This window comes from Scomber japonicus, chromosome 6 (assembly GCF_027409825.1).
Source record: "Scomber japonicus isolate fScoJap1 chromosome 6, fScoJap1.pri, whole genome shotgun sequence".
Lineage (NCBI taxonomy): Eukaryota > Metazoa > Chordata > Actinopteri > Scombriformes > Scombridae > Scomber > Scomber japonicus.
Window position 1 is genome coordinate 32,813,511 of NC_070583.1, and position 23,042 is coordinate 32,836,552.

At 40.4% G+C, this 23,042-nt stretch overlaps 2 protein-coding genes across 8 annotated transcripts in view; both read right to left on the reverse strand.

The window, feature by feature from the left end:
• The window catches only part of mmp28 (matrix metallopeptidase 28), a 25,232-nt gene extending 17,844 nt beyond the window's left edge, over nucleotides 1-7,388 (reverse strand). Inside the window, exons 1-3 of the mRNA XM_053320283.1 lie at nucleotides 7,102-7,388; nucleotides 5,038-5,114; nucleotides 3,416-3,612 (exon numbers count right to left, since the gene is read on the reverse strand). Coding sequence (XP_053176258.1) covers nucleotides 3,416-3,612; nucleotides 5,038-5,114; nucleotides 7,102-7,233 — 406 coding nt within the window. The 5' untranslated portion in view covers nucleotides 7,234-7,388. The remainder of the gene's footprint in view (nucleotides 1-3,415; nucleotides 3,613-5,037; nucleotides 5,115-7,101) is intronic.
• Nucleotides 7,389-9,431: 2,043 nt separating this feature from the next.
• taf15 (TAF15 RNA polymerase II, TATA box binding protein (TBP)-associated factor) lies at nucleotides 9,432-22,468 on the reverse strand. Of its 7 annotated transcripts, none has more exons than XM_053321515.1 (16): nucleotides 22,341-22,468; nucleotides 21,615-21,648; nucleotides 20,868-20,901; nucleotides 20,697-20,775; nucleotides 20,313-20,391; nucleotides 19,442-19,668; nucleotides 19,147-19,339; nucleotides 16,760-16,794; nucleotides 16,148-16,180; nucleotides 15,796-15,908; nucleotides 14,671-14,800; nucleotides 14,454-14,573; nucleotides 14,285-14,354; nucleotides 12,993-13,081; nucleotides 12,711-12,858; nucleotides 9,432-9,870 (listed from the first exon to the last, which is right to left on the reverse strand). In XM_053321515.1, the coding sequence occupies exons 1-16, from the start codon at nucleotides 22,348-22,350 to the stop codon at nucleotides 9,831-9,833; spliced, it is 1,434 nt and encodes a 477-aa protein (XP_053177490.1). In that variant the 5' UTR covers nucleotides 22,351-22,468; the 3' UTR covers nucleotides 9,432-9,830. The 7 variants fall into 7 exon arrangements, with proteins under 7 accessions (XP_053177490.1, XP_053177492.1, XP_053177493.1 ...); XM_053321517.1 differs by having other exon boundaries at nucleotides 15,796-15,905; nucleotides 19,147-19,342; XM_053321518.1 differs by having other exon boundaries at nucleotides 14,466-14,573; nucleotides 19,147-19,342.
• Nucleotides 22,469-23,042: the final 574 nt, after the last annotated feature.

The window sequence follows — 23,042 nt, forward strand, 5'->3', positions numbered from 1 at the left end:
GAGAGAGAGAGAAAAGGCAGAAAACATCACTCTTCTGCTCAACATTGTCACCACACTGCTGCTGTTCATTCCCAGAGGGGCTGAGAGGAAAATGACAGCAGAGAAGAGCGACAACGAGAACAGAAGACATGACAATAAGACACACATACAGAAGCTGAACAGAACAAACATCATGAAGGCAATAATCAGATTTTTTTTAAAAAGATATTAAAGTTCCTCTACACTCAAAAAACTTCTACTTGTTCTTTCATCTTTGGACATTTGCAGGATGATGTTTGCTCAAAGTTTGACACTAGAAGACAGTTTTCATCTGCTTAAAGTGGTTTCTCATCGTAAATCCAAGTTTCAAGTGCGTCCACATACAAGCAGGATTTCTGACATTACAACCACAGACTGTATAAAAGAAATGGACGTAACATCCGTGACGTCACCCATTGGTTTGTGGACTGCTGCTCGGAAGCCAATAGTTTCGAATCTAGGCAGCGCCATCTTGAAAATTTCAGGTGCATGCTGGGAAAAATAAAAACACGGATTCTACTTATATGGGCATGAGGCGGGGCCATGGGCGGAAGTATGGGCGGGACCAACGGCGGAGCGGGGAGGCTGCGATTGGTTGCGAGGGCTGGATCTCGAGGACATTGTGCAATCAACCTGTCAATCACAACGTAGCCACGTAGCCTGCTTTATCATCAAATATAAAATCAGGGAGGCCAAAATGTCCCAAATGAACATCATACTGCATTGAAGAAGGCTTTAAACTAGCGATTGAGACCATAAACACATTTTGAAAACGTTTACTGAGGTTAGAAATCAAGTGAGAAGTTGGTGAATTCTCCATTGACTTGTATAGAGACGGTCGCCCCCTGGTGGCCTTTTGATAGAATGCAGCTCTAAGTTACTTCCGCGTTGGCCTCTTTTCAGAGGACAGGAACTCCCCGCCTGATTACAACTAGTCCGGGAGCCGGTCCTGGTCTAATAGGAAACTTTCTCAAGAGTGATGTGGAAACTTGCAGCCTCCATTTCACAAACACTGAGAACAGACGTTACAGTGAAGTCAGTAACAGCTTATGTCTAGTAGTTAAACTTTGAAATGCAAAAATATTTCTATATTAGTAGATTCTGGATTCTGGAAGAAGGGAACATGTCATTTTAAGGGTTTTAACCCTTTATAGGACACTCATTGAAAGGAAGGGAGGAAGGAAGGAAGGATGGAGGACAGAAGGAAGGAAGAAAGGTGGGGGGAGGAAAGAAAGAGAAGGAAGGAGGAAGGGAGGAAGGGAAGAAAGAAGGAAGGAAGGAAGGAAGAAGAAAGGGGGATGGAGGAAGGAAAGAAGGAAGGTAGGAGAGAAGGAGGGAGGGAGGAAGAACAGATGGAAGGAAGGAAAGGAAGAAGAAAGGGGGATGGAGGAAGGAAAGAAGGAAGGGAGGAGAGAAGGAGGGAGGGAGGAAGAACATGGAAGGAAGGAAAGGAAGGAAGGAAGGATGGAGGAAGGAAAGAAGGAAGGGAGGAGAGAAGGAGGGAGGGAGGAAGAACATGGAAGGAAGGAAAGGAAGGAAGGAAGGATGGAGGAAGGAAAGAAAGAAGGGAGGAGAGAAGGAGGGAGGGAGGAAGGACAGATGGAAGGAAGGAAAGGAAGGAAGGACGGAGGAAATAAGGAACGAGGGAGGGAGAAAGGAAAAGAGGAAGGGAAGAAAGAAGGCAGGGAGGAAGGAAAGGAAGGAAAGGAAGGAAAGAAAGAAAGAAGGAAGGAAGGAAGGAAGGAAGGAAGGAAGGAAGGAAGGAAGGAAGGAAGGAAGGAAGGAAGGATATTTTGGGATATTTACAGAAGTTACCAAATATAATTATTTGCCCAATAAAGGGTTAAGATGGTAATTATAATGTGGGAAATGTTGGAAAATCATATCAGTCACATGTGAAAAAGATAAAATATGACCGAGGATCTTTAAATAATATGGATGCTAATCATAATGTAGTCTAACATTAGGCACACTACATTTCTCCCACACATGATTATAATAGGTAGCACAGATTTGGGGTAAAGCTCTCTAAAGCAGGAGGGGAGGGATCGACTTTGTGCTCAATTACTTCATGGAGTCTGCAAGAAATTTGGCAATTGAGCAGTTTAGTTCCACTCTTAACCCTTAACCACCGTTAAACACTTTAAATCCCGTTAAACACTTTAAATCCCGAAGTCTTTAGACGGTTCAAATTGCAGCGATCTGCTCATCAATGAAGGCTTTCAGAAAATTAGGATAATAAACTCAAATAGGCTCCATAATGTTCTACAGGAATTTAACCCTCCTGATGTCCTAGGGTCAAGGAGAGACAGGAGGAAGGGAGGAAGGGAGGAGAGAAGGAAGGGAGGAAGGGAGGAAGGGAAGGAAGGAAGGAAAGGAGAGAAGGAAGGAAGGGAGAGAGGAAGGAATGAGGAAGGAATTAAGGAGAGAAAGAAGGGAGGAAGGAAGGAAGGAAGGAAGGATGGGAGGGAGGAAAGGAGGAAGGAAGGAAGGAAGAAAGGAAAGGAGGAAGGACGAAAGGAAGGGAGGAAGGAAGGAAGGAAGGAAGGACGGAAGGGAGGAAAGAAAGGAGGAAGGAATTAAGGAGAGGAGGAAGGGAGGAAGGAAGGAAGGAAAGGAATAAGGACGAAAGGAGGAAGGAATTAAGGAGAGAAGGAAGGGAGGAAGGGAGGAAGGGAGGAAGGGAGGATGGAAAGGAGGAAGGAAGGAAGGAAGGAAGGAAGGAAAGAAAGGAGTAAGGACGAAAGGAGGAAGGAATTAAGGAGAGAAGGAAGGGAAGAAGGAAAGGAGGAAGGAAGGAAGGAAGGAAGGAAAGGAGTAAGGAGGGAGGAAGGAAGGAAGGAAGAGAAGAAAAAGAGATAAACATTTAATAAGTATCCTGCTGGTGGCTTGTAAAAAGAGTATTACCAGGAAATGGTTATCACAGGAGAGCCCAACCTTAAATTTATGGATGGCTATCACACAGTGGAGCTTTTGTTAACCACAAATTAGAGAAATTCAATCAGTCAAATATGTCACGCCCCATAGGCTAGATTTTATTTTCACAAACCAGTGGCTATGATGTATGAGAAAGATCAATAAATTACAAAAAAACAAAAAACAAAAACATTATACAACTAAACTGAAGTTGCAGGATTCTCACAGTGTAAAGAAGACAATGCAAAGGAATCACAGACTGGTATAATTGCAGCATCAGACACTCCACCTGCTTTAATTACAAGCTCTATGTAGTGTTTTACTTTATACAGGCGGACCCTCCCATGTAAGTGTTGACTCATCATGACCGCTCCTCTGCAGGGCACACATAATCAGACTGACTGACATCAAACATGGTGACCTCATACCTGAACACACACACACACACACACACACACACACACACAGGAACACACAATACCTGCAGATCGTTTCCTTCGGTGCTGCTCTCGCCCTGCAGCACCAACACCACCTCCAGTGAAGACGGTGTTGACCCTCTGAGCCCAGATCTGCTGGCTGCCCTCATCTGTCACCCCACAGCGCGGCTCTGCCATCTGCCTCAGGGTGGCACTGTCAAGTTCACCGGTGACAGGAAGGCGGGAAAGCCATTGGAACTCCCTAAGAATGAAGCCAGGCAGGAAACGATCACATGACCCTCTTCCTGAACAAGCATTTGGCTTTTCAATCATGGCAATTATACAGTCTGTGAATCATCAGTATAAATATACCAACATCCTCTCTCTGCCCAGTCTGAGGCCTGATAATGATGCTTTGTGGTTTCATCAGGTTCATCACGTCCATAATTTACATTTTGAGGATAAAAGCACAAAACAGTTTGAGGAATGGTAAATTGACTGTACTTATATGGCGCTTTTCTAGTCGTTATGACCATTCAAAGCCTCATTCACACACATTCACACACTGATGAAAGGGGCTACCAAGCTGCTCATCAGGAGGAAACTATTGGCGCTTTTCCACTGTACACAGTTCCAGCAGTACTTGGCTCGACTCGGCTCGGTTCCAGGAACGACCTTTTCCATTACAAAATGGTACCTACTCAACGTGGGCGGGGTCGTCATAGCAACGGCTCCGCACAACTGCCGTGACTTCGTTTTATACGCGACACAAACACATAAACAATGGAGGACATGGAGGTGATGGTGTACTTGCTGCTGTATGTGGCTTTCTGTCACACACAAAGCAAGAACATTGAGCCGTATGGCTGTAACGATGTTGCCGGTATTTAAAAATGGCGGGTTTGATTCTTGTGTGGGACGGCTCATGACTCTTCCAGCGCCGGAAGTCTCAGCAGAGCAGGTACTAAAAACGTACCAGGTACCAGCTACTATCCCTAGTGGAAACCATAGGTGGAAAACACACACAAAAAAAACCCCGAGTCGAGTCGTGCTGGAACTGTGTAGTGGAAAAGCGCCATAACCATTCACACACATTCATACAGCAATGGGAGCAATTTGGGGTTAATCTTGCCAAAAGACAGATCAACATGTGGACTGGAGGAGCCGGGAATCAAACCACCAATCTTCCAATTGGTGGACGACAGCCCCTACTCTTGAGTCCTGAGCCAAACCCGCCCGCAGGAAGCAAATATTAATTAGCATCAGTGTGTTTAGCCAAATGTCAGAGTTTCATCTGTCATGCATGAGCTCGTCAAATGTACACAGTTGCTACCCAACCCCATTCCACCCAAGCTCTGCTGTACAAGGCAAAGTTCTTTCAATCATGTTTGTATTGAAGTACATTCAGTCAAATGGGCCAGAGGGCGAGGTATTTGACATTCCTGGATGGTTCAGAGAGGGTTCAGTAGAGGTCTCCCAGTGTAGAGGTGAGGGTGTGTTTTACTGCCCTGCGCTGACGTTCAGCCCCCGAGGCTCATCACCCTTCCCCCTGACGAGCACAACCAGCTCGCTCTCATCAGCACAGTGTAGAGATGAACACACATGTCATATTACATTCATATCAGGAGTTTTTTGGTTGTCAACTATTGGTTTTAACAATAGATGAATAACAGCTGTTCCAACTTACCGGACAGCTGACTGCACCTCAACTTCATTGTGGATGTGGTTGTCCTGATGAAGGTAGCCATACTTTTCCAGAAAAACCTGCAAGTTGTTATCGTATTTGTTAGTAATGCATCAGAAATACACATGAAGCTGATAGAAAAACATTCAAATGCTCTTTTTATAGGCTTTTATAATGCTCTGGTTGAACTCTGATCGCTGACGTGTTGATTTTTGACGTGTTGATTTTTACAGATCTCATAATGCTTCTCGTAAAAACCCACTCTGGTAAAAACCCTCAGAGACTTTTTACCTCCCTGTGAGGCAAAAATAAAAACACATCATAAACGTGCAAATACAATTTTTCCATTTGTACTGTATCTGCTGCCAAAGAGGATACAGAGCTGGACCACCCGTACGAAAAAGAAACCCCTGAGGTGTCCCTAAAATTCATAACTATTATTTAGCAAGAATTTCATGTAAACATAGCGGCAGAGAATACTTCAGAAATTTCCCACCAATAAAAAAAAAAGTACAGTAACCAACAGGATACATGACAACAGATGGTGATGTGTGACGGGGTTTGGGAATCTAGCTGATAGTTTAATATCATGATCTCTCAATCACAGCCCTTCATACCTATATCTAGCAGCTTTCGTGTCCAGACAACAGCGAGCAGCAGCTATGATTACACATGTAATGAAGGTGGGATGAAAATTAAAATTGAAGCGATGACAGATGTGCTCCGCCGAAACAGGAATGTGCAACAACAACAAAAAAAAAAGAAAAAAAGAAATGTCCCTTTTATAAATACACACAGAGAGAAATGCTGCAGGGGTATTGTTTTATGCAGGAGTCATGTTTTGGAAACACGTGTATTAATGGTATATGTTTTTTTATAGCTTTGATCTGAGCTATATGCAGCCTGCTGTCAAATTAAACTAGTGCAGTCCTAAACCACAGCGGGATGATTAAATAGTGTCTCTGGGTGATTTTGGATGTTACAAACAGCTTTATTATCTGTTAAAGTGGGCTTGGTCTCCTTTTGCATGTTATAGATGGAGTTACAGTATATGGCTGACATGGTCAACACACAGTATAAGAGCTTTACAATAGCTTTTATATACTTTTTAAATAGGCTTGATGCCCTTTTTGAACCTTTCTATAATGTTAAAAGAACCTTAACTGGAGCCTCCACTGTTATTATATCCCCTTTTTTAAATATTACTTTTCTTCTTCTATTAAAATATAGAGATATATATTGATGAGTCTTTTCTTTTGACTGATACTGAGCGTGCACATTTGATGATAGTGACAAAACACAGACGTGAATCATTGTTATTACAGCAAATAAGGAAATATGTGATGTTTTATTCCATATGGGTTATGCATGGAAACAATATACGGTACATTTCTATTGTATTTATCAGGTTACACAGTATCTCACCTGGCTTATGTTTGAGATTAAAAAAGAGAAGAACTCCAATAACAGCAGCCCAGAAAGGCTTAATTGGGGTTTAGGGTTAAAACTGCAACACCAATTAAGTGTAAAAAGTATAAACATTCACTGTACTCAACTAGGAAAGCTCAATCTAATGTGAGAAGTTCAGAAAAGTCACATTTAAAAAAACATCATTCATCATATCAGTAAACGTCAAGACAGCTTTTTCTGTTTTTCAATCACACACTTTTACATTTCCTTCTGGTTGTAGAAGAACTTCATACATTTTTTAGGCTTCTTTAAATTAAGTTATTTATACTAAACTTATGTGGCACAATGAAAAAACTCCAATAACAGCAGTCCACAAAGGCTAAATTGAGGTTTAGGAGGATAAAACTGCATTTAAAAAGTGCTTCCACAACACCAATTAAGTGTAAAATGTCTACTGTGCTCAACTAGGAAAGCTCAATCTAATGTGAGAGGTTCAGAAAAGTCATATTTAAAAGCTTCATTTATCAAATCAGTAAAAGTCAAGACAGCTTTGACATTTCCTGCTGGCTGTAGAAACACTTTGTACATTTAAATCGATTTATTCATACTAAATACATTCAGACAAAAAACTACCAACTACTTTCTTGTTTTAGTCACCTCAGGGTCCAGGAGCAGCGGGGATCCTGCAGCAGTGTGAGTGCTGATCAGAGCGCTCACAGTCAGGATCCAGCAGGCTGCCTTCATGCCTCCTGCTCTCCGTCCTGCAGGCTCCGGAGGTCGGCGGCTCATTCTGGGACAAACACACTCTCACCACAGCGCGCATTTCTGCTCAGCTCCTGATGCGAGTTTCATTGCTGGTATTTTTTTTTTTTTTTCCGTCTTTCCTGCTGCGCTGCTGTCAGTAAGTAAAGTCTCTCTCTCTGTTAGAGCATGCTGCTGCTCGCCTCACATCTCCATCCCTGCGAGGACTGACGGGGACTAGTCAAGCTGTCGGTGTTACAGGAGGTGGAGGTGGTGGAGAGGGGAGAGGAGGGGGGGGGGGGCAGTAACAGCAGCACCGCCCCTCTGTGCACAAGCAGCTGAGGGCAAAACAGCAGCAGAGACTTCCCTCAACCAACCAGAGTTATTATGGCTAACCAAGACTAAATAAAAACTATAATGCAGTGCAATGCAAAACTAACTGAAACTAAAACTGAGTAGCAGATAAAAATCAGCTTAGTTTTAGTTTTTCTTTTCATTTTCTCCCTCCATTTTTACTGTATTCTTTTCAGTTTAACTGAGATAAAGGGATAGTACCAGTAAGGAGATCGCAAACACAGCAAACTACCTCAGTGTCAGGCATTATTTCATCCTTTACAGCTTCTACTAATCAAGGTTTTCCTTTTAATACCTGAAAAACTAAAATTAAGACTAAAACTAAATAAAAACTACAATGCAAAACTAACTCAAACTACACTGAATTGCAAATAATAAAATCTTTATAAAATCAGCTTAGTTTTTTTTTTTTTCCATTTACTCAATTTTTTATTGTATTCTGTTCAATTTGACTTGTTGAGATAATGGGTTAGTACCAGTAGGGAGACCACAAACACAACTCATTGTACCTCAGTGTCAGACATTATTCTGTCCTTTATAGCTTTTACTAATCAAAGCTTTCCTCCCAATACCTGAAAAACTAAAATTAAGACTAAAACTAAATAAAAACTACAATGCAAAACTAACAAATTAAACTGAATTGCAGATTTAAAAAAAAAATCAGCTTAGTTTTAGTTTCTCCTTTTTTTACTGTATTCTATTCAATTTGAATTATTGAAATAATGGGCTGGTACCAGTAGGGAGACCACAAACACAGCAAACTCTACCTCAGTGTCAGACATTATTTCATCCTTTACAACTTCTACTAATGAAGGCTTTCCTCTTAATACCTGAAAAACTAAAATTAAGACTAAAACTAAGGAAAAACTACAATGCAAAACTAAATCAAACTACACTGAATTGCAAATAAAAAAACTTTTTAAAATGAGCTTAGTTTTTTTTTCTTTTCATTTACTCCATTTTTACTGTATACTGTTCAATTTGACTTGAGATAATAGGATAGTACCAGTAGGGAGACTACAAACACAACTCATTGTACCTCAGTGTTAGACATTTCATCCTTTACAGCTTCTATTAATCAAGGCTTTTTTCTTAATACCTGAAAAACTAAAATTAAGATTAAAACTAAATAAAAACTACAATGCAAAACTAAAACTAAACTGAGTTGCAGATTTAAAAAAAAAAAATCAGCTTAGTTTTTTCATTTTCTCCATTTTTTTTACTGTATTCTGTTCAATTTGATAATAGGATAGTACCAGTAGAGAGACCACACACATTTTACTTCAGTGTCAGGCATTAATCCTTTACAGCTTCTACTAATCAAGGCTTTCCTTTTAATACTTGAAAAACTAAAACTAAATAACTAAACTAAAACTACTTAAAATTGCTTGTTAAGGTTGGTGTCTGTATGTGTTGAGAAAAATAAAGTCTTTCTATATTACTGTCTCTTTGTACCTTGTTCTCAATAAAAATAGTTTAACAAGCAATTTATCAACTAACTAAAACTAACCTGAAGTAAAAAAGCAAACTGAAAAACTCCATAAAAATAGAAACTAATGAAATAATAATACTAAATGAATAACTCCGGTACAAACTGTGCAGAACATTTTACTCTGGAGTTGACATTTTGTATATATCTGGTTTTGTGTGTGTGTGTGTATCCTTTAGTTTATGTCTCCTGTATTTCCAGGGTTGTAGTCTGAATATGACGAGGAAGAGGAGGATGAGGAGGATGATAGCGAGGAAGAGGACATGGATGAGATTACCAATGATTGATTAAAAAAAACCCCAAAAACAAAAAAGCACCGAGAAAAGATCACAGTTTTTTTATTTTTATTTTTTTGGGGGGCTGGGTGGAGAGAAGAAAAAAAACAAAAAACAAAACAAAAAAACAAGATTACAACATTTTTTATTCCGTTCATACAAAACAATGATTCTAACTCACAAAACATCTGCACCTAGATTCTGGAGAGAAAATTAAAAAGATGTACAAAGAAATCAAACATAGAAGAAAAAAAAAAAAAAACAACAAAACCAAAAAAACAAAAAACACATTAGACCACATGCCAACACTGCCAACGTTCAACACATCCCTGCCCCTCACTCACAGATGGAAAGAGGAATATAGGACTGGGAGAGAGGGGGGGAGGGGTGCAAGAGTTATATAAAAAAAAAAAAGAAAAAGGGGGTAAGTCAATCACGATGTTTGATCTATCCCCTTCTCTAACCCCGAGCCCCTTCCCCTCCGCTGGCAAACTCGAAAAAAGCTGGAACGGCGTCTGTCTCAACAATTAGTATGGTCGCTCTCTTCTGTCGTCTCTGCGGTCACCTCTGAGAAAGGAAGGAAGGAAGGAAGGAAGGAAGGAGGGAGGGAGGAGAAAAACAGAAAAAAGGAAAGAGAGGAGATGTATTGTTACGATCAACGCCATTAAATTACAGATGAAGGTGAAACAATGTGATCATTTCCTCTCCGCCCAACATCCAGCTTTCAATTAATAAAAAAAAAAAAAAACAGAGAGAGAGAGAGAGAGAGAGAGAATGACAGAGAGAGAGAGAGAGAGAGAGACAGATAGAGAGAGACACAGAGAGAGAGAGGGAGAGAGAGAGAGAGAGACAGAGACACACAGAGAGACAGAGAGAGAGAGAGAGAATGACAGAGAGAGAGAGACAGAGAGAGAGAGAGACAGAGAGACAGAGAGAGAGAGAGACAGAGAGAGAGAGAGAGAGAGAGAGAGAGAGAGAGAGAGAGAGACAGAGGGAGCAGAGGGAGAGAGAGAGACAGAGAGAGAGACAGAGACAGAGACAGAGAGAGAGAGAGAGAGAGGGGGGGGGGGAGAGAGAGAGAGAGGGGGGGGGAGAGGGAGAGAGAGAGACAGAGAGAGACAGAAGAGAGAACGACAGAGAGAGACAGAGAGAGAGAGAGACAGAAGAGAGAACGACAGAGAGAGAGACAGAGAGAGAGAGAGACAGAGAGAGAGAGAGAGAGAGAGAGACAGAAGAGAGAACGACAGAGAGAGAGACAGAGAGAGAGGGAGAGAGAGCACTTCCCTTTTCACATTGACTAATGCCGCTCTTCACCTTCAGCAAAGTAGCAATAAATTAAAATGTGCAAATATCTAAAAAGACCTTCAAGTGGCACAAACACATTAAGTGAAGGGTGTTGCATTGATATTCAGACACACTACGCACTTTGTTCCTTTTAGAAAAACAACAAAAAAAGAAAGAAAAGGAGGCTGTGAGGTTTTTTGTTTTTTTTTAAAGAGCCTCACTGCTTGAATTAAATTAAAAGTCTAATTTAAAGACTTTGCTTTAACCTCATATAGGAACATTACATCCTGTTGTCCTCATTCATACACTCTTCTGCCATCTAGTGGTCACTAAAGCACATTACACTCTTGGCCGTGTTCATCACCAGCCCGATCCTCGAAAAGTTCAGAAGTGGACCAAATCTAATTTTAATGGTTGAAACTTGTTTATTTAGGCTTAAATGTTGTTTGTAGTTTAATATAAATCTGCCTTGTTTATGACTCTGGGAATGTATAAATGTAAAGAAATAGTTTTATGTTATATTAATTGTGTTATACAGTAAAATGAACTTATTGGCCCCATATGAGGAAACTACAATTCTTTCTTTTTGTACCTATCAGGTTTGACTAATCCCCAAATATCTAGGAGAAATTAATTTAATCAATTTGATTTTCATTGTGCTCTCTCTCTTCTCTCTCTTCTCTCTCCTTCCTCTCTCCTCCCTCTCTCCTCCCTCTCTCTCTCCCCTCTCCTTTCCTTCCTCTCTCTCCCCTCTCCTTTCCTTCCTCTCTCTCCCCTCCTCTCTCTCCCCTCCTCTCTCTCCCCTCCTCTCTCTCCCCTCTCCTTTCCTTCCTCTCTCTCTCCTCCCTCTCTCTCTCCTCTCCTTCCTCTCTCTCTCTCTCCTCTCCTTCCTCTCTCTCTCCTCTCCTTCCTCTCTCTCTCCTCTATCCTTCCTCTCTCTCTCCTCCCTCTCTCTCTCCTCTCCTTCCTCTCTCTCTCTCTCCTCTCCTTCCTCTCTCTCTTCTCTCCTCCCTCTCTCTCTCTCTCTCTCTCTCTCTCCCCTTCCTCTCTCCTTCCTTTCTCTCCTCTATCCTTCCTCTCTCTCCTCTCAACCCCAACCGGTCGAGGCAGATGTTCTCCCACTTCTGAGTCTGGTTCTGAGGGTTCTTCCTGTTAAAAGGGAGTTTTTTCTTGCCACTGTTGCTCATGTGGGAATGTTGGGTCTCTTTAAAGTTAAAACCTGAAGAGTTCGGTTTAGAACCTGCTCTATGTGTAAAGAGCCTTGAGATAACTCTGTTGTGATTTGGCGCTATACAAATAAAGATTGATTGAAAAATGCATATCAAACAAAAGCTCAGGTGTCAGGAGGTTAAACTAGAGCTTTGATCCGACTATATTCAGTATAATTATTATTATTATTATACATTAATCTTTAGGGAGGATTTTGCAGTTACAATACCAGAAACAAACATACTTGACCTGACACCATCGTATCTCTCTGAACTTAATCACATCTACACATCGTCCCACACTCTCCGATCCTCTGCTGCCATGCAGCTCTTCCCATCCCATCTGCCAACTTTACTACCATGGTGCCCCTCCGCCTATCGAACTCTCCCACCAAACATTTACACTTCTGAGTCTGTTACATCGTTATATCCTGTCTGGATCTGGTATCCTTTTGATTGTGTGTTGTCTCTTCTATTTGTATTCTTTTTATTTATTTACCAGGGACTACAGATACAAATTAGCAGCTTTGCTATAATCCGGCATGTTTACAGAGATGTGTCATCAATGTGCATCCCTATCCAAAAATAAAGTATTTATTATTATTTAAATCCTGCCTAAAAACGCACTTATTACAAGTTGCATACTCTGTCTCACACCAACTATGTAACACATTCTTGTTTATTTATTGCACTATTGTACTTTGTAATCATATTCTATTTTATTTATCTTTATCAATGTTAACTGATTTATATTGATTGATGTTGTTCAATGTGCTTCTTGAGTGCTTTGAAAGGCTCTTTAAATAAAATGCATTATTATTATTATCTTTAAACAGCTGAAAGGAGAGTGCCTTTAGCTAGTAATTATTTGCCTGTAAAGAAATAAAAAATCTGTTTGTTTTTTTTTAAACTCACCGTCCTCCCATTTTGTAGCCGCCTCCTCCGTATCCGCCGCCGCCACCGCCTCCATAACCGCCGCGGTCTCCTCCACGGAAGCCTCCTCCACGCCCTCGGAAGCCACCGCCGCCTCTGTCACCTCCGTAACCTCCTCTGCCTCCACGGTCTGCAAACACAATCATCATCATCATCATCATCATGTAAGATCAACCCTGCATGTTTTCAGGAATGTGAGTAATCTTCAGTATTTAAAATAAAGAAAGAAGAAGAAGAAGAAGAAGAAGTAGTAGTAGTACTCACCTCCACCTCCAAATCCTCCATCTCCTGGTTTGGGGGCTCCACACTTGTTACACTCCTGTCGTCGTGCGAAATTCATGTTGCCACAAGAGCTGATGACAGAAAGAGAGACGACATGTTAGTTTTTATTCACACATGTACTGTAACCCTGCACGTCTGACATTTTGCTCTTCCATACAGCACATATGAAATGATGAGCTGGATCTATCGTGCTATCTATAGAAGAGAGAGTCTATGTTCGCTATATTTCCTTTTTCTAATGTGGGTGTAGGTTTGTCCACGTGTTCTTGTGCCCGTGTTTATATGTATACATGAGTGTGTGAGTGCGTCCATAGGTTTGTGAGTGTGCATTTACATATGACTATACACACACACACACACACACATTATTTTATTTCTGTTTTGATTTTGTCTTATTTTGTTTGTTTCTTTTTTGGCCTTTTTCGGGGCAGGTGGGTGAGTTTGACTTGTTGGTTATTCGTTCTTTAACCTGAAACATATATATATTGTGCTTTCAACACAATTATTTATGTGCATTAGTATTTTGAGGCGAGAACGCGTCTGCCTAGGGTTGGGCAATTAATCGAAAAGTAATCGAACCCGACATTTAGAAACTCTAATCGACTTAATCTTGCTCATGTCAGTTAATCGTGGTGTTCACTGTTGCCATGACAACAAAGGTTGCATATCTTTAAGGAGTTTGAAAACTTGTCTCCAGTGATCATTTTAACCCAAACCATGATCTTTAACCACAGCTTCCTTCCAACTTTTCCTTTCTTCCTCCATCCCTCCTCCTTTTCTTCCCTCTTCCTCCCTTCCCTCGGTCCTTCTTTCCTCTTTTCCTTTCTCCCTCCCTTCCTTCCTCTTTTCCTTCCTTCCTTCCTCCCTCCCTTCCCTCTGTCCTTCCTTCCTCTTTTCCTTTCTCCCTCCCTCCCTTCCTTTACATAGTTCTAATCAAGTAAACTAGACATTAACCACAGCGTCACACCTTAAAACATCTTTACTTTCACTCCCTAAAGATCCTCATGTGTGAGGGCAGCAGTGGAAAATACTAAACTAAAGAAACTGTGAAAATACATCATTGTTCATGAAGAGTGGAGATAATCGTTCATTAATCGTAATCGAGGTTAAAAGTTCAATTAATCGTGTTTTTGATTTTTGCCATAATCACCCAGCCCTAACTTTGCCACAGTCTATTTCCTGCTCTGTGCTGCATGTGTGACTCCAGACAATGTTGGGAAACCTTAGTAGTAGTACTTAATCTAACTTCAGTTATATGAAACCTTCATACAGACCTGTTGGGACAGGGCCAGTCTCCTCCCTTAATGTCAAAGTTGGGTCCTCCGCCACCACGACCTCTGAAACCTGACATCGAAAAAAAAAAAGCAGTCCAAGTCAGGAGCGAGACATTCGAAAAACATTAATGATCCAATACTTGAGCCAACTCCATCAGCTCCTACGCACCTCCTCTCCCACCTCTTCCACCTCCGCCGCCGCCTCCTCCTCCTCCTCCTCCTCTCTGTGTGAACTCGGCTCTGCGGGTGGCAAACGATACTTTGAGGGGTTTGCCTTGGAACTCCTTGCCTGAAACGAGAGGAGAGATCAGATCAGTTGGCTGGATGCTCAATCGGTATAATTAGAGAGTTTAAAAGCTTCAGGATATGAAACGGCTCTCTTTTACCATCAAACCAATCAATAGCAGCTTTGGCCGACGGCGGGTCATCAAACGACACTGTAGCTTCTCCCTTTGGCCGACCGGTGACTTTGTCAGAGTAGATGTTGATCATTAGCTGGCCGGTCTTCTTGTTCACCTAAAAGCACAAAAATGAAGTCCAGCTATTTGTCACGTCTACACCAATATATTACTCAAATGCCAGATATTTAAATAGTTAACACAATTAACCTCTAAAGAAAGGTAACAATGGTTTAAAGGATAAAGAGTTATAAAACACAGAAGGAGCTGTTATGATTAAGATTGCTCTGACAAATACTTAATGACTGTAAAGACTTGATTGCATTAAGTGATAAAAATGTGTTACTGTGAAAATGTAATCAATCTAAATATTTAATTTAAATAGTTACTACACAATTAACCTCTAAAGAAAAGGATAAAGAGTTATGATTAAGATTGCTCTGACAAATACTTACATTCATCACTTAATGCAATCAAAAGTCTTTACTGTCATTTAGATGCGTTACTTTGAAATGTAATCAATCTAGGGCTGCTCGATTATGGGGGAAAAAAATCATAATCACGATTATTTGGGTCAAAATCATAATCACGATAATTAAAACTATTTTTTTTTAAACTTTAGAAACATGCTGCATTTCTTGTCTATTCAGCTTTATTAATTTTCTCTCCCAGCAGCAGCCTTTTATCTGCCGCTTAACGCAACACACAGCAGAAAATGTGCAGAGATATTAGAGCTGAGCTGGTTACCATGACGACAGTTCACACATCACTTCCTGGTTTTTAATAATTAGTCAGTAAACTCAGCATCGTCTGACGCAGGCTGGAAACTCTGCACTTTTATTTACAGTTAAAACATTTCACCGTGTGTTTCAGCTTCTGTCAAACTAACGGAGCTGCGGTGGCTTCCTGTCTAAGCTTTTCAAAATAAAAGCTTTGTTATTGAGCGCTATCTCATTATTATTAAAAATCGTTTCCCCCTCGATTTTATTAGTTTTGAGATCGTTTGGCCCCATAAATCGTAATCATAATCAAATTTCGATTAATTGAGTAGCCTTAAAAATCAATCTAGTGAAAGAAAATCAGTGCAGACATGAAAACTGACTGATTCAATACCTTGATGATGCCGATTTGCTTGAAGAAGTCACCGACTTCCTGAACTGTGACATCTTCTCCCAGTCCCTGCACAAATATGGTGTTGTTGTCAGAGTTGTCCTGCTCCCCAGCAGCTGCAAGAGAAACCAAAGAAGAAGAAAAAAGGAGAAATTCAGACTTCAGGAATTATCACATTTAATACAGTAGGCCGTCAAAATAAAGTTAAACAGACACACATTGCTCTAACTGATAATCACATCCTGCTCTCTAATTACAGCAGCTATGGACAGATTTTCAATTATAGCCGAGACTAATCAGTGCAACCCTAATGAGCTAGTTATTTAAGTATGAGACTCTCGGGGATTTGCTTTACCTGGTTCATCCCTTGAGCTGTAGTCTCGAGATCCTGTAAAACAGAGGAGAGGATGGAAGAGAAGACTTGAGCAAAACAAAAATAAATCTTCAAATCATCTGTACTGTTCCACACAAATCATTAACTTCATCCCTACTAGTGCATAATGATAAAGAAAATTAAAGTCCATGTTTACAGCTCGCTCTCTGACAGGTGTTTTCATACCGTTGGATCACATACCAACACCTTTCCACAAGAACACAATGGTTCTGTTTTTTGACCACCACCAAAAATGTCTCCAGTTTATAGAAAGTTTTCCTTCTTCGTCCTGGGAACACCTCTGTCTTTTACAATCAACTCTCACCTTCATGCAACAATACCATTATTTTACAACTCAGGCTCCATGTTTTCTCTTTCTCTCTTTCTTTTTTTTTTTTTTTTTTACCATATCTGAAGACATTTATGAGAAATCCTTCTACAGAACAATAGGTGGCGTCCCTTGGGATCTGGACATGAAAATGGTGGCATTCACTGAGTTTCTTTTTTTAATCCCCCTCTTTTTTTTTTTTTCCTTTTCTGCTAACTCAAGTTCTTTCCTCCCCCACCGACACAGTTCTGATGCTCGTCACTTACCACCGTAATTTTTGAAGCCACCACGGTCACCACCTCTGCAGAGGAAAAATTGGAGATATGATGGCTTTTCCTTTGTCCCAACTGAGAGCTCAAAGCTCCCCTACATCCCCATCAGTATGCACTTCTGCCAGGTTGTGCGACTATGGTGGAAATGTCTCACACGAGGAATGTGTTAGTCTTTGACATTAAGAGATCAATGGACAGATGACTAGGCAGCTCTGACTGAACAATTAGGCAGACGAGTGTAGACAATTATCACAAGTCACTAAGTCACCATTTACAAAGTTCAGCAAATTTGATTGTTTGTTTTTTTTTAATCATGACCAGATTGAATACCAAGAGCTGGAAAACCAGCTGAATTTGATTTGTTTAAATATATGATGTGCCAAATTGGTATGAAGGGGTTTAGCAACTGATGAGCAATCTTCCACTGAGTGCGTTTATGAGATCTTTTAACTGAGGTCCATGTTATAGTTCAATCACTCTGAATACCTGTAGTATAAAATGTAGATCCATGTTAACACAACACACATGTTCGCCATTGTCAAATATACAACACTTGAATGAAACCTGTTGAATGTGAAGCAGTTGCAGATGTGGCTCCAGGTGTAACGGCAGCGTTTCGATGGAGTTTCCATTGTTCAAAAACTATTGTGTGATCCTCGGAGCACAAGGGCAGACCAAAAAATAAGCTGCTGATAATTCAAGTACGGCTGCTGGAGATTAATCTTGATTAAAAAAAAGATAACAGTGCAAAAAAGAAAAAATCTGACTGAAGCTCAAATACTGAATACGATGAAAAACTGTATTAATTGTCTTTCGCTGGTCTTAAAAAAGTAGACAAAACAACTGTTGCCAATCAGCCATGTTAAATTTACAATATAAACTAGAGGACAGACAATGAAGAGCTTTCAGCTGGTCTCCAATAAATGAAACTAACTGCAAATGCACGTTTGGGCTCACCTTAGAAACTGATGGTTAACTGAGCTAATAAACTCATCTCAAAAAATGTTGAAGAGCTAATTCTGTAGTCCTTACAAGAAGGCTCGAATTTACAAAAGGTGTTTTATCATGGTACACATCTTAATGTGGTGCTTTAGTTTTCCATGAGTGAAGAAAACACATTTATGCAGATTAACCATCAGCTACAGCACTGCTCTCATTCACAGAAGCATCATTATACATCATGATGTTATGCTCTCAATTTACTACTTTGTGTCTGATGTTAACAGCCTCTGAAACTGACAAGAAATTTCCCCTTAAGGCCAATTCATACTTTCAGCGCCCGCGTGGCTACGAGGGTCCACGCTGGTCAACAGACGGCACTTATACAGCGCCTCTAAAGTCTTCTAGTCTTTATGCTACAAGCCACATTCACCCATTCATACGCTGATGGCAGGGGTCGTCATACAAGGTGCCCCCTGCTCATCAGGTGGATCTAATCACACATAGCGCAGCCGTTGGGCTTCAGTATCTTCCCAAAGACACTTCGACATGTGGACTGGAGGAGCCGGGAATCTAACACGGTCTTCCGATTAGTGGACGTCCCGTTCTACCTCCTGAGTCACAGCCATTGTGTGTTTTTGGGCGTGTTGATTTAAGTGTTGGTGAGACAATGCAATGAGATCCAGCGAGTCCGACTAGAGTCCAAGTGGATTACTGCATTTAAAGGCTGATGAGAAAAACACTGCACAGCAGTTTGTAATACTCACAGACTGGACTTTACAACACTGGAAAGTTATTACACTGCAACCCTATTTACACCGCTACATGTGGAACGTGTCTGTCCGCTGACCTCTGAGAAAAAGTATGGATGGCACCGCGAGAGTTTCCACAAGACCACAACTGTCTGCGGACACGGAAAGCATGAATTGGCCTCTTACTGGTCAGAGAAGGTTCAAAACCAGTCCAGTGTCTGGTGTAATGTTGTACGGCTGGATCGTAATGAACGTCCTGCTTTGAGCAGACATGTTTAGTTACCACTTCTTTACTTTATACCCCAATGATGACGAGCAGATCCTCAGTGGTCAAACAAGAATATATACGACTGTTAATCACCACTTATAAAAGTGTGCAGCAATTGTTCCACTTTAAAAAAGGAGGATGTTGAAATAACACCATCATGTCTTATTTAAAAAATGGCTGAGGCTTTTATATCTGGAGCACAATGCAGAGAGGTGGTGAATATAATCTATGTGATATGTGACAACTCAATCAGATCAATCAGGTTGTGAAAAATCAATACCAGAGTTAGGTGATCTGGAGCATAAAGCAGATGGGTGGATAATATCATTTATGTTGATGGTCTATAGTTGATGAGTGATGATGTGTCTCATATTTTACAGTGTATAAAAGTACCTTGGGGGCAGTGGCACTATGCAACTTACCCCATACCAGGAGGTCCACCTCTTCCGCCGCGGTCGTATCCACTGCGCTCATATCCCCCACTGCGGTCGTAACCGCCACGGTCATAGCCACCGCCGCCGCCACTGCCGCCGCGGCCTCTGCCTCTGTAGCCGCCTCCGTCTGAACGGTCTCCTTGGTCACTTCCAAACCTCCCGCGCTGACCGCCACTTTCACCTGCTGCAAAACATGTCTTTAAAATGTCTCCAATGACGAGAGCATCTCATCTTACAGGATAGAGATAAAGTGGATCATATTTCAAGATTCAGTTATTCCTACCATCACTCCATCTTCCGTAGCCACTGCTGCCGCCGCCGCCTCCACCTCCTCCGCCGCCGCCTGCTCCCGGGCTACTGTAAGATCCTGGCTGTCCAAAGCTGTCTCCTCCTTGGCTCTGACTAGCATAGGACCCCTGCCCTTGACTGCCATAGGAGCCTTGCTGCCCATAGGACCCTGATCCTTGTCCATACGATGGTGTAGACGACGTTGTTGACTTGTCGCCGTACCTTCAAGTAGGTTCAGTAAAATCATTACAGTTAGCACAACAGAGGACCTGAATGGTAAAATATTAAAATGTATGAAGCCATCCAAATGATGTTTTGTAACTAAGGCTGGGCAATATAATCGATATTATATTTATATTGTGATATGAGAGTGGATATTGTTTCTTTTCCTTGTTCTAAAGGCTGCAATACAGTCAAATGATGTGACTTTCTGAACTTGCCAGACTGTTCTAGCTGTTCTTTTATTAGCCTTTACCCACTTTTTCATTATATCCAAAGTACTGATGAATATTTATCAAAAATCTCATTGTGTAAATGTGTTGTGAAAGCACTGACAGTCATCCCTACAATATTATTTATATGAGTGTTTTTCATGGTTGTGTTGATATTAATTGTTCCTGTCTGCCTTGATTGATAACTGCAGTGATTAAAATCAGAAGTGTTTAAATTGATTTTCTCCCCCCCATGGCCCTTATTTCAAATAGGTCATAAAAAAATAAATCAATAATTATCGATAGACACAGTTTTCAGCCACATTGCCCAGCCCTATTTGTAACAATTCTTAATACTACCAAGCCATGTTCATAGGCAAACAATGTAAACAGAAATCATTCTCACAACATTTGATGTAATTTTAGTAGTCTTACCCAGATGACTCCTGTCCATAACTTCCGTAGCTCTGTTGTTGTTGCTGCCCGTAGCCTGCCTGAGGCGGGTTGTAACCCTCTATCAAAGACAAAGATTCACAAAATTCAGGAACATCCCACATCACACTACACAGACAAAACGATCTATTACTTATTATGGTCACACAAGAATTTGGTCCTTAGACTGGCATACAAATCACAAACTCACAATATTCTGGTGTAATCTATTTTCAAATAATTAATATATAAGAATTTGCCCAACACACATCTGAATCAGCTTACAGTAATCTCACAAGACTCGCTTATTAAAGGTTATGTTTTAGGTAAAGAAATATGGAGGCATCCGTGTAATAATTTCGCTCTCATACGGTTTGCTTTTTGTACCTTGTGTCGCAGCTGGTTGACCATAGCTACCGTAGCTCTGTCCCGTATAAGAGCCGCTGCCATTTCCTTGCCCATAACTCTGTGAACCAGAAATAGCAATCAGTATTTGAGAATAAAAGTATTGCAAAATATAATAATGCTTACAATCTACCAATTAAGGAAGAGGCTTACCTGCCCACTCTGCTGACCGGTATATGATCCGTAGCTACAATTGTAAAAAGTTTACAGTTTACTTTCATTTTCAATTTTCACACATGATTATGTTTTAAACTTTAAATGTGAACACACACTGTACCAGTCAAAAGATTGGATATGTTCCCATACACTTAAATGAAAAAATATGTCCAATATATAAATGTTTTTTGTACAACTTAAATTATTTTAGTGAGCCTGTCTGTTAGAGATGAGACAAACAATTATGCCACAGGTTCAAATTGTTCATCTTGTACCCGAATAGAGTCTCTAACATGTTTTAAAAAATGTTTTGAACAAATGAGGTCTGAAAAACATCACATTTAGAGTCAATGAGGGGGAAAAAAATCCATGTTTTGTGTTGTCGTGGCCTCAAAGAAGTAGGAAAAGCAAAGAAATTAATAATTAAAATAGCACTTTCTTGGTGTGGCCTAAAAAGGGTTAACATGTTTAATGTACTTTGGATAGTTCTGTTATTAATATATAATATTTTCCCTCAGGATTCAGTAACTGTTTCAGAGTCCTCTCTGTAGAAATCAGTGATTGTTTATTCTGAACCACTATTATTATTATTATTATACACTATAGTAGACCACTCTATGTATTGATGTTATTTACGTTATCCGGTGAAATTAGTAGTTTGAACATTTGCAGGGCATAAATGTGTATGTGTGTGTGTGTGTGTGTAAGAGTTTAGGTTTATGCTTTGAATGTTTTCGTCTTTACCTTTGTGAGCCACCATGCTGGCCGTAGCCCGAATCTGAAAGAGAAAGAAAAACAATGATTTAACATTAGTATTTTTTTTTAAAATGGTTTTAACCTAGTGTGTCAGAGAGTTGGGTGACTGAAGCCACTGATTTAAGTACTACTGGTTTGAATGAATGTAGGACAGCTGCATGCGAGCAGGCCGTAACCACGCCAACCTGGTGAAAATGGCGGTCAAATTTAGTCTGGGCTGCGACTAGCGCTTGGAACGGAAACAATCTCATCATGGGTTTATACATACTCCCACGTCAATAGTAAACAAGTTGAATATGAGAGAAACTGTAAGTGCACAATTATGTCTAGTTTATGTTTATATATAGATTGAAACCGGTATGTTTCTAGTCCAGAGGTAGAAACAAAAGAAACAACAGAAACAATAGAAACAAAGACACCGGATGAGGCCTCCACTACTAACTCCTTTAATATACTATACCGTAACTGTAGAGGTGAAAATACACAGAGCTTAAGTCTCATAAATATAAAATCCCGCATTAAAATATTACTAAAATAAATCTGCCTCTCAACACTTTAATAGGTGGCGGTAGCGGACAAATCCATGAAATAGACGGCGCCCATGCCCCCGGCCTCGCGGTTAGCAGCTAATGCTAACATGACTTTAAAACACTTTTTATATTACTAATTAACAAACAAAACCCAGCAATAAATATACAAGATATGTAGACTTACCAGTGGCCATTCTGTGTAGGTATATATGGTCGTTTTAAAAAATCAATGAAGTGTGTTTTTCTCTGTCTACTGTTAGCTGATAAAAAGAAACCAGTTTACATCTACGCAGAACTGAGCTAGACTGAGCCTCTTCCTTCCTCCTCCGTTTCTTCTTCTTCTTGTCTGAGTGAACCAAGCACCTCGGAGAACAGCGCCACCGCTTTGAAGGCAATTTGACACAGTGGCCAAACTGTGTAATTACAACTTCCTAGTCACTATTAGATCCATACTAGGGGTCGGGCTATGTTGCTTTCAATTAATAATAATAATAATAATAATAATAATAATAATAAGAATAATAATAATAATGGTCCGTGTATCATTCGTTTATGTGATACTAATTTGAGAATACAGATTTTTTTTCTAATCTTGTGTCCAACCCATTATATCAATGAGGTGAGGGTAAATAACAGAAAACTCTCTGTATGATGAAATATAGTTCAGCAGTATCACATCCCGCTCCAAACAGCCTCTCTGAAACATGTTTGAATCAAAACTGAATATTATAAATGAAGTGAAGTGAGAATTTACTGCAGGACTGTTGTATTAGACTACAATACTTTTGGTGGACGTGATGCACGGGCAACTACTGGTAACTACTAATTCATGGCAGTAAGTAAGTATTTGTATTGTTTATTCAAGTAATTCAACTGTTGTTTACAA